Genomic DNA, 19179 nt, shown 5'->3' with positions numbered 1-19179 from the left:
TTTATAAAACCATTTCCTAAGGGATTTAATCCTGAGAGCTTTCACCTTAAGAGCTCAAGAGGACAGATACCTTGTTCTGATTTGCCTGACTGGAGATAAAAACTTTAAAGAGTCTTTACAGGGTGGACAGTCAGTTTGCTCTGATGATGTTCATGTTACAGAATTCCTTTATTTAAACAAGTTTTATAATTAGAACAGAGTTTCATACTGCAAAACAGGCAGACTTGATACCACATAATCAAAACAGTAGTTGCTTCTCAAATGTTTAGAATAGTATTTTAAATCCTACTTTTAGGTCACTAGATGTAGCAGCTTTAAAATAATTAGTAGGTAATTTATTATTACCATCATTATTTATTTATTTATTTATTTATTTATTTATTTATTTATTTATTTATTTTTAAAGAAATGGTTGTCCACTGAAAGTGCTTTAAAGCTACATTAAAAAAAAACCCAAACATCACCATTGCAATTGGGAAGAGTTTTCTGTGCTAAATGACTACATGTCAATCCTCTTGAAATTTTATGAATGGTCCTCTCTTTGAAGAAAGGTATTTTATGTAGATGTCTGTTTTACCATGTGCTTTCTCCCACTTCTTGATACTTTTCACTTAACCTAGAAAATGGCTTGGGAGAAAGGAATTTGGCATGACCTTAGAAGATAAAAATTAGTCTTAAAAAACAAGACAAAACTTTTAATCTGTTGTGTCTGTGTTCCGGCCAAGATGTGCTTAGAATCTCACTCAAATATGGTTAGAATAGCAAAACAGAATTCTAAAGACTCAAAAATTTTATCACTCAGAAATTTATTCCTTCAGTAAATTAAAGCGTAATGGCAGATTATATTGCAACCTTATTCTTTGTTCCTACAAGGCAGGTAATACATATTTTTAAGTTCTTTGACTTTTATGTTTTCTGTGAATAAAAATTTCTGTGGCAAGTTATGATTTCAGCTTTATTTTTAATCTTTTCTGATATGTTTTGAATTAGTTTTTGCATCTCCTGTTAGTGTATGTATACATTACAAACACATAATAGCTTTTGAAGTCTTTATTATAACATCTGTGTTATTAGTAGATTTGTTTTAAATAACTTTTTTCATCTCATACAATCTTTAATGACCACCACCACCATTCTGTGTATGTGTTCATTCACATGTGTGCATGTACACAAAAGCAGTAGCATGAGGTTAAGCATCTTCTTCCCCAGGTCTCTACCTCATTCATTCATTCATTCATTCATTCATTCATTCATTCACTTTTTATTTCATGTATGTCTATACAGCATGTATGTACAATGCCAACAGGGGCCAGAAAAGGGAGTCAAATGTCATGGGTCTGAAGTTACAGATAAGGTAGTTGTGAGCAGCCACTGTTCTTAACCACTGCTCAGTACAGTACCCATTTATTTCTTGAAATAAAACTTGCATGTTATTCTGTCTGTCTGTCTGTCTGTCTGTCTGTCTGTCTGTCTGTCTGTCTGTCTGTCTGTCTGTCTATCTATCTATCTATCTATCTATCTATCTATCTATCTATCATTTTAATAGAGTTAGGGATCTGAACTTAGTTCTTGTGCATACAAAGCAAGCATTTTATTCACCTAGTGATCTCCCCAGCCCTGGTGACTGTTAATTTCTGACTAGACAGCAGATAGAGAATTTTACATTGTTGGGAAGATATCCTATTACTCTTAAAAATGCCCCCTAGTGTCCCATCCCGTCCCCCCAACCTCCCCCCCGGCAAGTGGTTGAAGTAGTTGTAAATGTTTAGTTCCCTTAAATACCCCCCCCCCTTTTGGAGTTCCCTTAGTTCTTGGTTTTGTAATTTATTAGGCAATACTGTAGCTCATACTGGTTGAATTGTTTCCCTTTGGTATGATGTTGATGAATCATGAGATGTTTCAGTCTAGCTCCATGTGAGAGAGCTAGATACTTTGTGATGTGGAATCCTTTGGTTGCTTCCTGGCCTTTAGAATTATCTCCCTAGCATGCAATAGGAACTGTTGCCTGTGGTGCTTGAGAGCTCTCCAGCCCTCTTCAGCTTTGCCTGCTTTACTCTTCCTGCACTCACAGCTGTGTGGACCAAGACTAAAGCCATGGAGTTGGGTAGTTGCAGGTTGGTCCCTGCGCCCTCACCACTGCCATTTCTCTTCCTCAGTCTCTAATTTCTAGTTTGTGGTTGTTGTCTCATTCACTTTGGTTGTGTCAGTAGAGTGAGGAGTGAATCTTGCTGCTTCTGCTTCTCTGTCTTGGATAGAAATGAAAATCCTAGATAGATAGATAGATTGATAGGTAGGTAGGTAGGTAGGTAGGTAGGTAGGTAGGTAGGTAGGTAGATAGATAGATAGATAGATAGATAGATAGATAGATAGATAGATGATAGATTGATAGATTGATAAATTTAGACATGGGTACATTTTTAGTTTACCAGGTAATACAGAAAATTCCCCAAGTCTACCAGGGGGATAAAAATAAATAAAATTTGCAGTGTGGTGGTGCCTTTAATCCCAGCTTTCGGGATGCTGAGGCAGGCAGATCTGAGTTCGAGTACAGCCTGGTCTACAAGCGCTAGTTCCAAAGCTACAGAGAAACCCTGCCCCCCCCCCCAAGAAACAAGTAAATAAATAAATACATAAATGAGTAAATAAATAAATGAATTTAAAACTTTGATGGGAAATAAAAACATCCTTTAACATTAAAATTTGGGTTTTAAATTGAGTCTTTCCACAGAAGTATTATGTGTGTTTTGTATTCTTTGCCATGTAAATGATGCCAGGGTTCCCAGTTTCTTGATTCATTGACTCTTTGCACTCACATCTCTTTAAGGTGCACCCTAAGTAAAAAAAAAAAAAAAGAGCCCATCCCTTTATTTATTAAATATTGACGAGTAACTGAATTGGTGTTTATATAATCTTAAAATGTTTTCAGTTAGTATTTATTGATTGCTTTTGTAGTTGTTTTCTTGTGTCCTCTTTAGATTTCCCGATGGTGCATTGCCACCATTTTATTTCACATTGATGTCTGCATGGAAGTACTTTTAAAATACAGTCACCACCAGGAACCTAGCTCTGCCAATATGTGTTAAAAGGAATGCGGTGTGATGTAATACTGAAATAGTTAGGCTCTAGGCTAAATAGTTTGCATAGTGTTTGATTGTTGCTACTTTTCCTTGAGATCCATTTAGCCTTGCAAGTAGTTTGATAAGGCTTTCAACGTGTACATATAATCCTTGCTTGGTAACCAGAAGTTATCACAGAAGTGAGACAGACAGTCAATCACCTTTGAAACATGTATTTAGGACTTGATACAATGCAAGAGTAGACTGTATATTTCATTTTTACTTTAATATTTGAAAATTTTGTGTGTGTATACAATAAAATATCAAATCTAACCCGGTCCAATTTCCCTAGGATTCCCATACATACATTGTTCTTCAGACTTCATGTTTATTTTTTTTTTAGTTTTATTTTTTTAAAACTCACTGCATCTATTTAGTGCTACCCACATGTGCATGGTTTTCACTGGAGTGTAGGCAACAGCAAAAGTGATGCTCCATTCAACTGAATAGTTTATTTTTAAAAGTAAAGGTCAGTAGAAATACATTTAAACAATTACAACAGTCATTGGCGGTGGTTTATTGTTGCCATAACTACTTGAAATAGTTACATCAAGCAGTATGTACTTCTTTTACATGATGGAACCTATTTTTCAAAATACTTTTCCTAGTATTGACTAGAACCAGTGTTATTTAAAGTGTTGTAATGAATGGAAGCATCGCTCAATTGGAGAATAAGTTTGATTCATCTCCTAAATTGGCAGTTTGTTTGCTGTGATATTGGTAAATGACTTGTTCAGCCTTGATAACTTTGTTTTCTTATAAGTAAAGAAGTGACTCATTATGCTTTAGAAATGGCTCTGCAGAATTCCTAGAGCAGCAGCACTATTGCTCATGGTTGTCTTGGTCACTTACAACCTCAGCTGGATACATAGTAGGTGCAGCATGAATATTTATTGAGTTCTCATTTGACTGACTAGTCCCATTGCTAGGTTTTGGTTTGGATTTGGGAAATATTTGAAAATCTTTGTAATATCATTAGAATAATAGAAACATGGCTTTAAGCAACTAGCAATAGGTTCATGTTATAGAATATATATTATGTCTTTGGAAAATGGTATTAGTGACATTGAGCATTGTAAAAAATTTTTTAGGAGGAGCAAAACAGAGGCAAGCCTAATTGGGAGCATCTAAATGAAGATTTACATGTACTAATCACTGTGGAAGATGCTCAGAACAGAGCAGAAATCAAGCTGAAGAGAGCAGTTGAAGAAGTGAAGAAGTTACTGGTACCTGCAGTAAGTAATTTTCATCATTTACATTTGTTAATAAAGAATGGGTTGTTATGTGTTAGTGATTTTATTTATTTTTTTTGGCTTGTGTTGAACATTTTGACAAATGCTTATAATCCCAGTTCTCAAGAGTCAGAGGCAGGCAAATCTCTTGAGTTTGATACTAACCTAGTTTACATAGTGAGCTCCAGGGCAGTCAAGGCTATGTGGAGAGACAGTGTTGGGGAGGAGAGAGGGTAATAAGTTAGAGGTATGTGAAGCTATTAATGTGTTGGGAAAGTAGACTTAGTGGGAGTTCATTATTTGAATTGCCTGTACACTAGGTTCTCTTCTGGCTTTTTTTCCCCCTGTAGAAAAGTTAATGTTGCATAGTAAAACTTTGTTAGAACATTGTAAAAACTGTTTTCTTACTGAAAGCTGAGCTTTTCACACTTTGCTAATCTAAACTAACAAACATATTTGGGAATCTTTAAGTAAGATATTAAAAATAAATTTGAGATTTGTGTCTCGTGGGAAATTATCCAGTTATCTCTGTTCTTGTGTCTCCTCTGCCCGTCATTTTCTCCCTCCCTCCTCACTCTTGTGTTGGTACATACTGTTTTTTTCTTTTTAATGGAAAATGAAAAGAAAGTGATTTTTTAAGTGGTTCTCACTCACCACTGTAGACCTGAGGATCCAACTCAAAGTGAGGCTGTCCAACCAACAAACAATTTATCCCACCCTTGCAACACACTTACATAAGGTTTCTCTGTGTATCAGCCATGGCTATATTAGAACTTGTTTTGTAAACCAGGCTGGTCCTGAATTCACATAATTTATTAAGCTATCTCTTTCTTATTAATAACATGAAAATATTGACTGCTTTTTTAAGATTTATTTATTATGTATACAGCATTTCTTCTATGTGTGCTTGCATGCAAGAAGAGGGCACCACATCTCATAGATGGTTGTGAGCCATCTATCTAGGTACCCTTGACTGCTCTTTAGAAAGCTAGGAAAATAGTTGACAGTGGAGCCGTTTTGTTGCTTAGGTAAAAGAACTTGGGATCTGTCATTCTTTATATCCCAGTGGTGTGTTCTTCAGTGTCCTAACAGTTCACTTTGGATTCCTTGCAAGCAAGAAATTTTATATGAACTGTGTTTATAGATATATAAGGAACCTGAACTGACAAATTGTTTGTAAATGCAGGTCTTTGCACACTTAAATCATGCCCTCTTCCTTTTCCTTATTAATTGTGTGGTTTTGAAAAGCAATGAAAAGGGTCTTTTTGTCACACTGTTACTAGATTTATAAACAGAAAATTACTGAAATGCTATGTATCCAACAATGCAGAACTCCCATTACCCTGAGTACATGTGTTTGTTACTATAGCAAAAAGAAAATTGTATAATGGTTCACACTCCTATTTACTCATTAGATTTTTCTAGCCATTCTTTCTATAATTTACTTTTATTATAAAAGATATTATCTTGAAAAAGAACATTGGTTCAGAAGCTTATTAGTAAATTTAAGAATATTTTGACCTCTCTTTCTTTAGGGTAACAAAACACTAATGGTAAGACCTTAGAGCACTAACTCTTTTAGTTGTAGAGTTGTGCTTGACAGTGTTGGTGCACTCCATTAATCCCAAGGGAGGCAGAGGCAAGCCTCTGTGAGTTTGAGACCAGACACCTGGTCTTCAAAGTGAGTTTCCAGGACAGCCAGAATGTTTGTTACACAGAGAAAGTCATTTGTGTAATTGTTTGTTGATTGGTAAGCCTTATTAGAGTTTATCCCCAGGTTCTACAGTGGTGGGAGAGCTACCTTCTGAAGTTGTCCTTTGACTTTCACATGAGAACTGTGGCATGTACATACCCATACTCTCATTTCCCACACAGATAACTAGTTCATAAGAATGGTTTGTGTCCAGAAACAAAGGTGGTAGCAGATAAATGAATAAAACTTTAATAAAGTGCATATTTAGTATTTTATGGCGAAATAGCCAGTTTTAGTAGCTGTCTCTCCTTAATAAAGGTTTTTAGGATTATTGCTGTCACTATTAAATAGGTAACTGATTATAAGTTGTGCTACTTGGTATTACATTGAAGAAATGAAACTTTAGAATTACATACAATAGGATAGAAACACGTAACTTAAAGCATGAGTTCCATGCATTGATTTAACACTGCATAATTATTTCATTTTCTGATATATTTCTGTGCTTAGTGTCTTTATTATAATGTAGGCATATATTAAAGAATTTATTTTAATTTAACTGAATTTTAGTATATTTTTGATGCCTATGCTAAGATAGTCAGACTTGAAACAAAAACAGATTGACTGAAATTTTCTTTATAATTGGCCAGTTCTATGAGACTTAACCCTGTGTAAGCTTCGCCAAGAAGAAAATGATGTTCATAATCTATAAACAAAAGACATATAAAGTTAAAAATGCCCAGACAAAGCATTATGAGGAAAAAAAAGGGGAGGGGAAACTCCAAAATATCATTAGCTTCATTTTGTGTTGCCCATCTTCTGCTGGACATGCAAGCCTACCTTTAAATGTCGTTTGTATACCCAGTGAGAATCCATTAGAGAAAACTATTTTTTTCCTTTGCAAATGGTTATCAATTGGAGATGACTTCTAAATTGGGGTTGGGGGGTTGTGTCTACTTCTCAGCACTGGCTTATACCAGTGCAGGCCCTGTGCATAGCATCACAGTCTCTGAATTCATGTGTCGATTGTCTAGAAGTAAAGCACAATTAATAAAAACTCAGAGAAGTTGGTATTCAACCTGAAGGTCATAAAAGCAAAACAGCCATTGACTTTTATCTCTACCTCAGTCCAAAATGGTGATACTGCCTGCAAGAATCTGAGAGTGAGACTGAGATGTTTCCTTCCATTTTATAATCCTCTCTAGGGCTGGGATCAAAGGCATGCACCACCACTACCTGGCCTCAATAGCTAACTAGTGTGGCTGCTGGGATTAAAGGTGTGTGTCACCACTGCCTGGTCTGTAAGACTGACCAGTGGGACTGTTTTACTCTCTGATATTCAGGCAAGTTTTATTTATTAAAATACATACAAAATGCCACTACACTACTCTTTTTTGTCTAAAATCAAAAAGAAGGCTATAACTAATAAGAAAAGCTATATACAGTAAGTACAATAATTATATACAGTATGTATAGGCAATAAATACATCAACAATGTATAGTTAATTTTCATTTGACAAATTCAGAGAAAATACTTCACATCTATCTTATCTTGGTGAGTCCAAATTTACTTTCTATCATATCTTGCTTTCTGTGTCTGGTAAGCAAGGAAAATTATAAATATCTAGTCTTCAGCTCCCTCAGAGATCCAAGAAGGAAATAATATTAACTGAGTAAGCAGAAAGTGCAAGCAAAAGACTTCCAAAAAATTGAGTAATGACAGAAACAGCTGGCTGCCTGGACAGTCACCCAAAGTTCCTCTGTGGCCTACAGGCCTATTATATCTAACAGATCTTTCTGTGAAGTAGAACATTCTGAAGGGCTGTCCCTCCTTGTCTTGACAAAGTTTAGTAATTACTTTCTTTTGTGTCCTAATTATGACAGCATACTGTCAGCAATCGAGGCAGGGGCATTTTTGTCACAAAGTAAACTCCGTGTGGAGTTTGTTTGATGCATGCCAATTATTTTCTAAAAGTAAATTCCTGCTGGCAGAAGCAGACATGTCTCATTGTTAAAACATCTTGAATGCCATATTCTGTAGGTCTCTGAAGTGTTTGAAGATGGCCTATGTATCTAAAATATATCTTTGTTTGACTTTGAAAAACATGCCTAATGTGACTACAAGTTTGATTATATAATATGTGATTAATTACTAACCTGCATTTTCTGATTATCCTAAACAGTTGGTAATAATAGTTTTCAGGGATATTTGTATTACATTGTTAAATAAGCTGTATAGTTATAATACCAGATTAGAAATGTATGTACAGTATGTATTAACAAAATTAGTCTCAAATTTGTATCAATATGCAAAATTTATATATAGTATACAGAAGTCCAATCTAATGTAAATCACTTAAAACTAATAATTGGTTTTTAAAAGTAGATTCAGTAATCTGCCTTTTTATCTTATAGAAGGCCTTATTTCCTTGGTGTCTTCTATTTCCACTGGCTGTTAAAATATTTCTGCCCCTTTTACAGAGTTCCCTGAGCCCTTACGGGAGAGATTTAATGGAGACATCTCATTTACGGCTGAGTGTCTCAAGGGCTCTCACTCTGCACCTTGTTCAGTTGTGGGGCTCTGTATTTGTTTTTTCTACTGCAGGAGGGAGCTTCTTTGATGCTGACTGAGCAAGATGATGATTTAGATGTATAGCTGAATGTCATTAGGAGTAATTTAATTGTTGCATCCTTTTAGCAGAACAGTAGTGCTTGGATTTCCCTTAGGTCTATGGCATAACTATTGTCAGGTTCTTGGCCATCTGAGGAGTGTTGGGCATATCATGGAGTGGGCCTTAATTTCAGATACTGGTTGGTTACTTCCAAAACATTTATGCCACTGTTGCACCAGTGTATCATGTAGGCTGCCATTGTAGAGCAAGCAAGTGGTATGTAGTTGGGTTGGTATTTACCTTTCTCCTCTGGTAAGAGCAGAGTTCTTCCAGTACCATAAACACCAATCAGAAGGGATGAAGGCTCTAGGTAAGCATCAGCTTAACTTCTCATGTTGAATGAGTTATATAGGTATTATCTCCTGCTGTAAGGCCTTACCATCAGCTTGTGAAGAACAAACAATAAATAGCCTTGGCAATAGCCTGTTTGGAGGTTTCCATAGAGCTAGCTCCTTTAGGCAACAACTCAGATGTAATTCATTCCAGATACTGGATGTTTCATTTGATAGTGAGATGTCTAGTTGGGGCTTTCTCTTTCCCGTTATTTGATGATTCCATTAGCTCGCGTTCATATATGCATATATTTTATGAAGTAGGTTTCTATACAATCCCTCAAATGATACTTAGTTTTAGCTGTCTCCCCATATTTCTTCCCTTATTACCCTGCCTCACCCTTTTCATATCACTTCAATTATTTTTCAGTTTGTTTGTTAGAAGTCTTTTAGCTGTTTAGAAACACTTATGCACTATAGTCACTCTGCTGTATTACAAAGCACTAGTTTATTGCTCTTAATCTAATTGTATGCTCTGCAATAGTCTTGTGTCTGTGCCATCCCCCCTTCTTCGCCGTTCCCTCCCCCCCCACTTCTGTCCGCATTCACTATTCCACTATCTGGATCTGTGAGACCAACTGTTATGTGGAAGTGTATGCTCTGTCTTGACATTGGCTGTTTTTTTTCCCCTGCATGTTCTAGTGTGCTTTCCTTCTTTTACATATTTCTCTTGCCCTACTTCCACCTACACCTACAGTTTTCTTATAACCCCTTACATTACACTCTTCCCCCAATGCACGCACGCGCGCACACACACACACACACACACACACACACACACACACACACACACATTTTTAGTGTTTTGTTTATTTGCTTGGTTCTTCTTTCCGCTGGAGAAAGAAAGAGCACAGAATTCCATAGTGCACTTTTCAGACTTGGGTTATCCCTAAGGTGTACACTCACTGCACAGCATACCCACAGAGTGAGCCAATATTTTATGTATTTGAATTTCTTGAATTTTTTCATTCCTTCCATCTCTGAGCATTTTATGCAGCACAGTTTACTGGTGCTTGCTGTAGGCACAAGGTCACAGAGGAGAGGGGAGGTAAGCACAAAATGCCTGCCATCTTAAAGCTTACCTTTGGAATTTGATTACTAACAATAAACAAAAGTATCAGCCATGTTGTTTTGTAATAAAGTGGTGCAAAGAAAACCAAGGCAAGATAAAAGATAAAAAGTACCACGGTTAGGGAAAGGCTGTTTTATTTAATGATTACAAATGATTCTTGGAAAGATAACATTTGAGAAATACCTAATTAAAATGTGTGGTACAACCATTTGTATATCTTAGGAGTTTTCTCAAGAAATACATAGAACAGAAATACAGTGACATGGTTGGAAAATATCATGGGGCCAAGCAGTGTTACAGGATGAGCAAGATGGAGAGATGTGGGAGGTAATTGAGAAAGTAGGTTGGGGCAGATTGTCTTTATTCTGAGATAGGTTTTTTGGAAGGAGCTGCCGGCAGGGATGGCATGATTTGATACCCATTCAAAGGATTTTCCTGGCTGCTAGGTTTGTTGACTTTGAGGGCAGTGGTAAAAACTTAGATGCCGGGTAGAAAGCTTTCAAGTTCAAATGCTTATTCAGAGTAGGTCCTAGCTAGAGACACAAAAGGTGTTGGGACTAGAGACAGAGGTGTGGAGGTATTTCATGGAGGGGTTATTTTGAAGGTGAAGTTGACAGGAATTTTGATTAAACTGTATGATGTGATATGTGATGACTTAAGGCAGTTGATGCTGTCCTTTGTACTATTAGAATAGCAAATTTTGAAGAGAAACCAAGAAATGTGAAGATCGAGGAAGCAGATGAAGAGCTACACATGGCTAATACCAAATGGGAATTAAGTAAGAATGTAGAGTCCTCATGTTGTAAGCTTTTAGAGCCAAAGGACTAGAGATGCATATCATCATAGAATTAGAGATACGGGGAAAGACCACAGCCTGAACCAGGAATCTTCACCATCTAGCTGTTAGGAAGAAATTGATTTCTGAGGTGGAGTACAACTGAGAGTTGTGGAGTAGAACCAACTAGGATCAGTCCCGATTCTACACAGTTGTTCATTCATTAAAGTCGAATGGATTGACTGTTGCATATAGCCAGGCATTGGTTTGTTTTTGCAGATTTAATGTAGGGAGTTTCAAAACTTGATTGTCCTAGCCTCAGGAAGGAACAGACATTTAGTATTTTATATACATATAAAAAATATATATGAATATAAATAAAATACATGAAAGTAAGTCTTTTGAAGAATTACTAGGTCAACTAATACTTTTACTTTTAAAAGTATAGTATATTTTAATATTTTGTTGATATTAAAATGCTCCCAAGTTATCTTCTGGGAAGTTTGTACTAGTTTGCAGTTATGGCAGTATTATTTAATAGTGCCTGTTTGACAGTCTCAAGCCTGGGTGTTATCCCAGGTTTTAAATTCACTGCCAGGTTCTGTAGAAAAATATGAGTAATTTTGCTTTGTTTTTTAACCCTGCTTGGCCTGGAGCTTGCACTCCCAAGTACTAATTATAGGCTATGCAACAACATCACAACATTCCTTCATTCATGTATTCATGTATTCATTCATTCTTTCTTTTGAAGTGCACCATACACTACAGCCTTTGGTTTCTTCTTGTTAGGGCTATGTTATTTTGCTTATGATAATCATTTAAAGATTAAATTTACATTAAATTAAAAGTATAACTCTGCCCTTTTTGTGGAGAGAGCTAAATCTAGGGTATGTGGGATGAAATGTGGAACATTGTCAACATTGATCTGAGCTTTATAGTTAAGCGTGTTTGTGTTTTGATGTCTGCTGACCAACGTTGTATCCTCACTTCTTGTGATGCATTGTAGCCTATTTAATTGTGAAAATTTAAGTGTAATATTTAGTAAGTCAATTTAGATGCTTTAGTTCAATCTTTTAAATTAAAATTGTGTGTGCATGTGTCATGTTCATCTGTTTGACTGGGGACTGAGGTGGTGGAGGTCAGAGACAACCTTAGATTTTTTAGTCACCACCTTTTAACCTTGTTGGAGGTGGGATCTGTTGTTTCTGCTAAGTATGCTAAACTTCCTGGAGTGGAAATGCTTAAGGATTTTTTTTTTTTTGTCTCTGCCTCCCCATAGGATCACCAGGAATATAGGCATGCACTATTCTTCCCAGTTTTATGTGGATTTGGGGAGTAGAAGACACTTGGGTCCTCATGCTTGCTCAGCGAATACTTGACTGTCTTCTGGAGCAATATGCAAAACCCACATTATGTTGATTTTGGTTTAAACTTCTGTTTTTATTTTATTTTAAGCCTAGGTTTTACTTTGTAGCTCTAGATGGTTTGAAGAAGATAAGGCTGTCCTCAGACACTCAGATCCTTTTACCTCTGCCTCTAGAGTGCTGTGCTTAAATTTGGGTTTTGAAACAACTTTATAAAGTAGATTTCATCCCTTTTTCCAGTAAGCATATAATAAACAGTATACTAACTTTCCCCTAGATAATAGTGAAATTTTCAAATCTAACTGCATAATTAATAAAGGTTTTGTGATGGTCATATATGCTCATTAGAATCAGATATTTATAAGACTTGTTTTCCAGAGAATTAATGTTTTTATTTTGGAGAATTAATATTTTTATTTTGGATGTTCCTTTTGATAATCATTTTACTTGAATTCTTTTGTTTTCTGTTTTATTAATACACCATGCAGTAAATAAGGAGTGAGGAGCTTTTTTCATTATATTTTTTATCATACAAGTTCACATTCATTGTCTTCAAGTATCTACTACAAGTATACTCATCTTTAGGGACCCTCAGCAGAAACTGTTGATAAGTCTGCCTGCCTCCTTTCTTTGGAGGTTGGAGAGGCAAGCTCAGAATCCTCCTGCTTTGGTGTACAGTCCTGTGTTCTGGATTAAGGCCTGAAACCATCATACTAAACCTCCAAAATATTTCTATAATATATCCATTCGGTCTGACAGAAACAGTATCCTTGATTCTCATTTTCACTCCTTTGAACTCATTCTCCCAAGTAAGTTAGTAAAAGTGATATAGTTTTAAATGTATGCACATCAAAGAATATCTTCACTTTTGCCATTTTACTCAAGTAAAACTCAAACTGTACCAAATATACAGTTCCTCTGGAAGAGGAAATGAGCTGTTTGGTTTTAAAGTTTTTGCTGTGGAGAACAGGAAGAGTCTCTCCGTGTTTAAAGAAATAGTATTAGGATTGGGGATAGGTTCATTTAACTGCCCTAATGTATCTTGTAAATGGGACTTGGATATTTGCCATCTCAAAGCCTAGCCTCTACAGATAGATGGGCAAGGTACTCAGTGAGTTATATCCATAATACAGTGAAAACAGTTTCAAGGCACGCACTAGGATCTCATAAAAGATCTTGCTATATGAATATGCCTTAAATAGAGCTTATACAGAAAGGAACGATACTTTGTGCTAGAGTTTGATACAGTGGTAGCCTTAAGTATATTATATAAGAACATTAGTATCATTTGGAAAGAATAGTACTTGTATCTGGATTTTTGTAACTTTTTTTTTTTTACACAATTGGAAAAACTAGTTTTCTTGATTTTTTTTTTTTTTTAAATAGTTATAACTTTTGCAAGGTGTCAAAGGCACAATATTTTGTATTTGCTGGCTAGTAGGCTCTGGGCAGGATGATACTTATAATCATAATTATAATTTTAGTTTTGTACAAATTGTTTATTTAAATTTATTCATAACTATACATAAATTTCATAAAGACCTTATAAATTCTTTAGTAATTACAAATGGTATTTAAATAAATTACATACATAAGTATGTATTTTTGTAAACTTTGAATAGAGAAGGCTTCTTTTGTTTTTTTTTTTTTTTTTTTTGAGACAGGGTTTCTCTGTAGCTTTGGAGCCTGTCCTGTAACTAGCTATTGTAGACCAGGCTGGCCTTGAACTCACAGAGATCCTCCTGCCTCTGCCTCCCAAGTGCTGGGATTAAAGGTTGTGCACCACCACTGCCCGGCTAAGAAGACTTTTAAACATCAGTGTTGAACTATGTTCTTAAAACTAGAAAACTTGGTCCTCTTTAAAAATAAATTGGCATGTCACCAAATTTACTTTAGATCAAATATTTCTTAAGATCTTAGCACAGCGCTCATCTGTTTACAGTCTACAGAGCTCTGAGCTGTTTGTGATTCACTGTCATATTTAATCTCACAGAAAGGCTGCATATTAATGGTGTATGCCGTCATCTAAGAAGAGGGAACCTCAGTTGAGGATTCACCTCCATCAGATTAGCCTGTGCATGCGTCTGGGTGGTACTTAATAATTGTAATTGTTGTAGGCAAGTGATAGTACTAGGCATGTGCCTGAGCAGGCCATAAGCAGCATTCATCAGTGATCATTGTCTCTGTTGCTGCCTGGTGTTCCTGCATTGGCTTCAGCCAAGTTAACTCTTTCCTCCTCAATTTTGTTTTGATCATTGTCTTATCAGAAAACAGATTAGGACTTTTGTAATTCTGTATCAAGTGCAATAGATTTAAAACAGGTGGTTTTGTGTGTATTTAAATCAATCCAACTTCCTGTCTTTTACTGATGACTTTCTCAAAGTTTATTATATTTTAGGTTTGAGTTATGTCAGACAAGTCCTTTTTTCTATTTGTAATAAGCCTTTTTGATACCCAGAAATTTTTTTGTTTTTCTAATAACTTCCTAGTGGTTAAAATTTTTATCACGAGCGTGTTCATTTATAATTCCTTCTTATCTTTGTTAGTATTTAGGAGCTGTGGTAGTCCTCTTTTTCATCATGATGTAATTTGTGATTTTATTTTTCTTGATCAAATTCATTAATCTTCTAACTTTCAAGTTTTGACTTTTGCTGTTTTCCCTCTTTCTGTTTTACTGATCTCTTCTGCTTTATTTGGGTATTTTAAAGGTAAATACAATGATCAGAGACCTTTTATGGATATAAATTTTAGCTGTATCTCACAAATAGGGTCATGCTATATAGTTTTAACTATTTAGTTCAAAGTATTTTCTAATTTCTTTTGTATGTTTTAGAGCTTTTCTTTGTTTATTATTGCTTGTTTTTAACTTAGTCTTATTCTTGGTGAATATATTTGATCTGTTTTTGTCTTTTTAAATTTGATTATAACACTTTTTCTTTATATTATTTACCTGTTTAATTTGTCAGGTGGACCTGGGACTTGGATTCCATGCCTCATACATACGTTAGTCAGGAACCCTAACTAACTGAATTCCTGAATTAGTTCAGGAATTCACTGAACTGAATTCTCAGCCCTGGCTATAACTTATTTATAATTTAGTAATATGGTCTGTTTTGATGTACATCTCATATTTACTTAAACATACTTGTATATGAATGTATATTCTGCAGTAGGTTGGGTCTATGGTTTATAAATCTCTTTTCGATGAAAATGGCTACAAATGTTACAGTCTTCATTTATTGTAAAGATTCTCCTCCATGGTACCGAAAGGGCAGGTGAACTCAGTGCACACATGCGTGCATCTCTAACTCTCAAAACCTGTATGAAAGGGTTTGTTGTTTTGTTTACATGGTAGCAGCTTTCCTCTTGTTGTATAGTCTTGACCTTTATTCCCTCCTACCTCAAGCACCAGTTACTTTCATGCATCAGTTTTCTACAGACAATATCAGGCAGTGTGGCCTGCATGCCATACAGTCTTGTGAGGGGCATTGTGAGAGTCATTATTTTAGCTGGGTGTGAATGAGAGACATGTGTCCCTTTTCACCTCTCCTGTTCCTCAGTGCAGCATCTGTGAAGCCAGTTGTGGATTCAGTTCCTCCTGATAATGGGAGGCACTAGAAATAAAATGAAGTAATTCTCTTCCTGATCCACAAAATGTAAAAAATACCCTAATGAAACAACCTATTACGCAGTGTGCCTACTCTAAATGTAATTTTTAAAAAGAAAAAAGCAACAATAAACGTTTTCACACACATATCATAATTTCAGAAAGGATTAAAAAATAATATCAGATGAAGAAAACGGTATTGTTGCTGAGGTGGAGACTGAGAAAGGAGATAAAGGATGCATGCCTTCATCTCTTGATCTCATTGTACTTTGCCATCTTTCTAAAAGAAAACAGTTTCTGTATGAAATGCCAGCAATAAACTGGAGCGTTGAATTGAACAGTGCTAACTTTTGACTAGAGAGATTAATGAGACAACAGAAATTTACACTGATAATTTCAACAGACTGACATACCAGATGCCATTACCATCAGACAGTTTATAAAGTGTTTATTTGTGGGCTGTATGGCGCTTTATGGTAAAATTCTACTCCTGTTTTCATGTTTACTCAGTGGTACTTTGAACTTAAATATGAATGAGTTTTAATATACAGTTGATTTTTTTGGAAGCTTTAGCATGCATGGGGATCTAAATGTTAATTAAATAATTGGCTTTAGTACCTTACAACAAATTCCATTTAAGGAATTTGAAAGTTAAAGTTGTGATGTTTAATCAAGAAATATTATGAAATTTGAAAATATTTATCACAACAAAATCATTTTAATTTGCTTTTAAGAAATACCAATTATCAGCTGGAGGGTGGCGGTGCACTCCTTCAAATCCCAGCACTCAGGAGGCAGAGGCAGGCAGATCTCTGTGAGTTTGAGGCCAGCCTGGTCTAGAAGAGCTAGTTCCAGGACAGGCCCCAAAGCTAGAGAGAAACCCTGACTCGGAAAACCAAAAACGAAAAAAAAAAAAAAAAAAAAAATACCAGTTATCCCTGTCATTGCAATTGAGAAAAATTAAGAGAAAAGACTATTGTACAGTATCTATTTTTAAAGTTTTCATGTTTCTCAGGGGCTCTCCATTGCTTAGTGGCCTATGAATTTGATTCATAGTACACTTTTAATTATAGCCTCAAAGGTAATAATGAACGATAGTAAGAGGCATCTTGACTCTGAAATTGTTTCTTCTTAAAATCTTTTTAAACCAAATTGTTAATGATCTGGTTGATTTAACTTCTTGACCAAGTACTACTAACTGAAATGTATGTATGCCATTTTGGCTTTGTTTTATTGAGAAAAAGATAGAAATTAAAAGATGTTTAAAACATCTAAGCAAAATGCATGTGGTTCCTGATGGAGCCACAGTCAGAACTTGTGAAGAGTGTTCTCACTGCCATTTTCATCTGAATGGGGCTCCAAGTGCTGCAGTCAGTCTCTTCAGAGTGTCAGAGCAGAACCACCCTTGCGATGGCTGAGCCGAGGATGAAAGGATTGGATGTGGGTCTGCCTGTGGCCAGAATTTTCAATATGAGAGGCACTTACTTAAAGCAATTTGGTGGGTTTGAATAAACTTATAAATTACAGGTTTGGGAAAAAGAAGCCAGTCCTCCTCCTATAGACAAGTTTTTTGTAGAGGCCAACGGTCTCATAAATCCTTGATGAGAATGAGTTGATTTCTGCTCCCATGAGGGCCATTTTATTAGGGTTTGTGCCCTCACCATCACCCCCAAACAAATGGATGATAGTCACATTTAAGGAAAGGCGGTTTGTTCCAGATCTCTAGAGGAAAGTGTGACAGCTCTTATCTGTTTTCATCCTGTGTTAGTGCTGCAGAGTGTTGTATGAAGAATACTTTGCTTTTTATAAACAATAAGTTAATATTTTAATTTCATACAGTGTGTATAGTAAATAATATATTTTTACACCTACTAAACCCAAAGGTTGGAATAAAAAAATTAAAAAGCTTTCAAATCAAATGTGGTTTTCAAGCTGGGATAAATGGTGTTATTCAGGTTTCATGTGCATGTTGTCAGAACAAACTTGAAATTTCCCGTGTCTCCAAAGAATTGTATTTTAATATAACTTTGTGTATGAAAATGACCCCTTAAATGCCTGAGACTGTATAATTGATTCATAAAATAGACAAGATATTTTGTGAAGCCTGCTAACACTTTTTAAGTCACTAGGCTGCTGTTTTATTCCAATAATTATAATATGGCTGAAAATATTGCTCCATTTTTCAAAATTTATTACCAAGGTGATGCAATCATGTTAGGAAAATAAGTTATTTAATTAGTAAATGGCAAAGTAAAATATTTTAAAAGTGAAATACATGTCTTTTTTGTTTAGTCATTAGTCTTTAGTGTATGCTGTTCAGTTTCACATCAGAATCAACTGAGTAGCATCTTGTACTCGTAATACTTGATTTGAATCATTGGTGAAACTTGACTCAATGGCAGATAAGTTCCTAAAGGCCCACATCAGTGTAAAGGAAAAGCCATAGAAGCCCTTACCATTGCCGTCTAGTACCTTAGATTCCAGTTGATATAAGGCTACTTGTGCTGTCTGTAAGGCCCTCTGCTCTGTGCTGTTTCTGGAACCATTTCAAGACAGAAAAGAACCTACAGGAATTGAACTGTACTGGCTGGTTTTCTTGATGTTTATTTTTTGACTCCTAAAGTAAAATTTAATTCAGTTCTGTATCAGTTATCTTTGATAACACTTCTGTTTTAGTTGTCTTCTACGTTAAGGTAAGAACATTTGTTTCAACTAGGTGATAAGGAGTTCCACTTCTGATTAGCAATCCATACAAAAGGGGTAAGAAGTATGATATACTTTATGTTCTAAGACTTTAATCAGAGTTATACATTGTTCTCTTATAGCCATTAGCTGCTAATGATCCGGTCACTGTTTGTCCTGGCTGTAATGCTGTCAGGCTCAGGCTTCTTAAAAAATCAGGGGAGCACCTTTCCTCACTGATGAAGCACTGTGGTGTTGAAATGTCTTGTCTATGGTAATACTGAACAGCTAATACAAGTGGCATCTTTGCCATTCCTGTAAAGAGTCATTGAAGAACTCCTCATCGCAACACATATTCAGACTGACAAACAGATAGCTTATAACTCCAGATTGGAACTGTTAACAAATAGAAAAAAATGGCTTAAGAAAAAAAATGTGGTGGATTATATACAATGCCCTACTTTCAGTTATATATTTTGTACATCCCTCAGAATTTGCGTGTTAAACTTACTATATAGAACTTCATACTTGATTGAAATTGTTACCTAAGTAATGTTTATATTCCATATTTAAATAAGCACCTCATTGACTAGGTTTATACATTTTAGTTCTTTTATACTTCCCTATTAAGTAT

At 35.5% G+C, this 19179-nt stretch overlaps 1 protein-coding gene across 6 annotated transcripts in view; it reads left to right on the top strand.

Annotated features, from left to right (window-relative positions):
• Qki (QKI, KH domain containing RNA binding) overlaps positions 1–19179 on the top strand; it is a 123912-nt gene that overhangs the window by 83278 nt on the left and 21455 nt on the right. For all 6 annotated transcript variants that reach the window (XR_005286503.2, XM_038338767.2, XM_038338766.2 and 3 more), the window contains exon 4: positions 4208–4351. Coding sequence is in view for 5 of the 6 variants with exons in the window: in XM_038338767.2 (XP_038194695.1) it covers positions 4208–4351 (144 nt within the window). In the remaining variant the exon portion in view is untranslated. The remainder of the gene's footprint in view (positions 1–4207; positions 4352–19179) is intronic.

Source organism: Arvicola amphibius, chromosome 8 (genome assembly GCF_903992535.2).
Source record: "Arvicola amphibius chromosome 8, mArvAmp1.2, whole genome shotgun sequence".
NCBI lineage: Eukaryota > Metazoa > Chordata > Mammalia > Rodentia > Cricetidae > Arvicola > Arvicola amphibius.
This window is presented reverse-complemented; position numbering and strand designations above follow the sequence as displayed.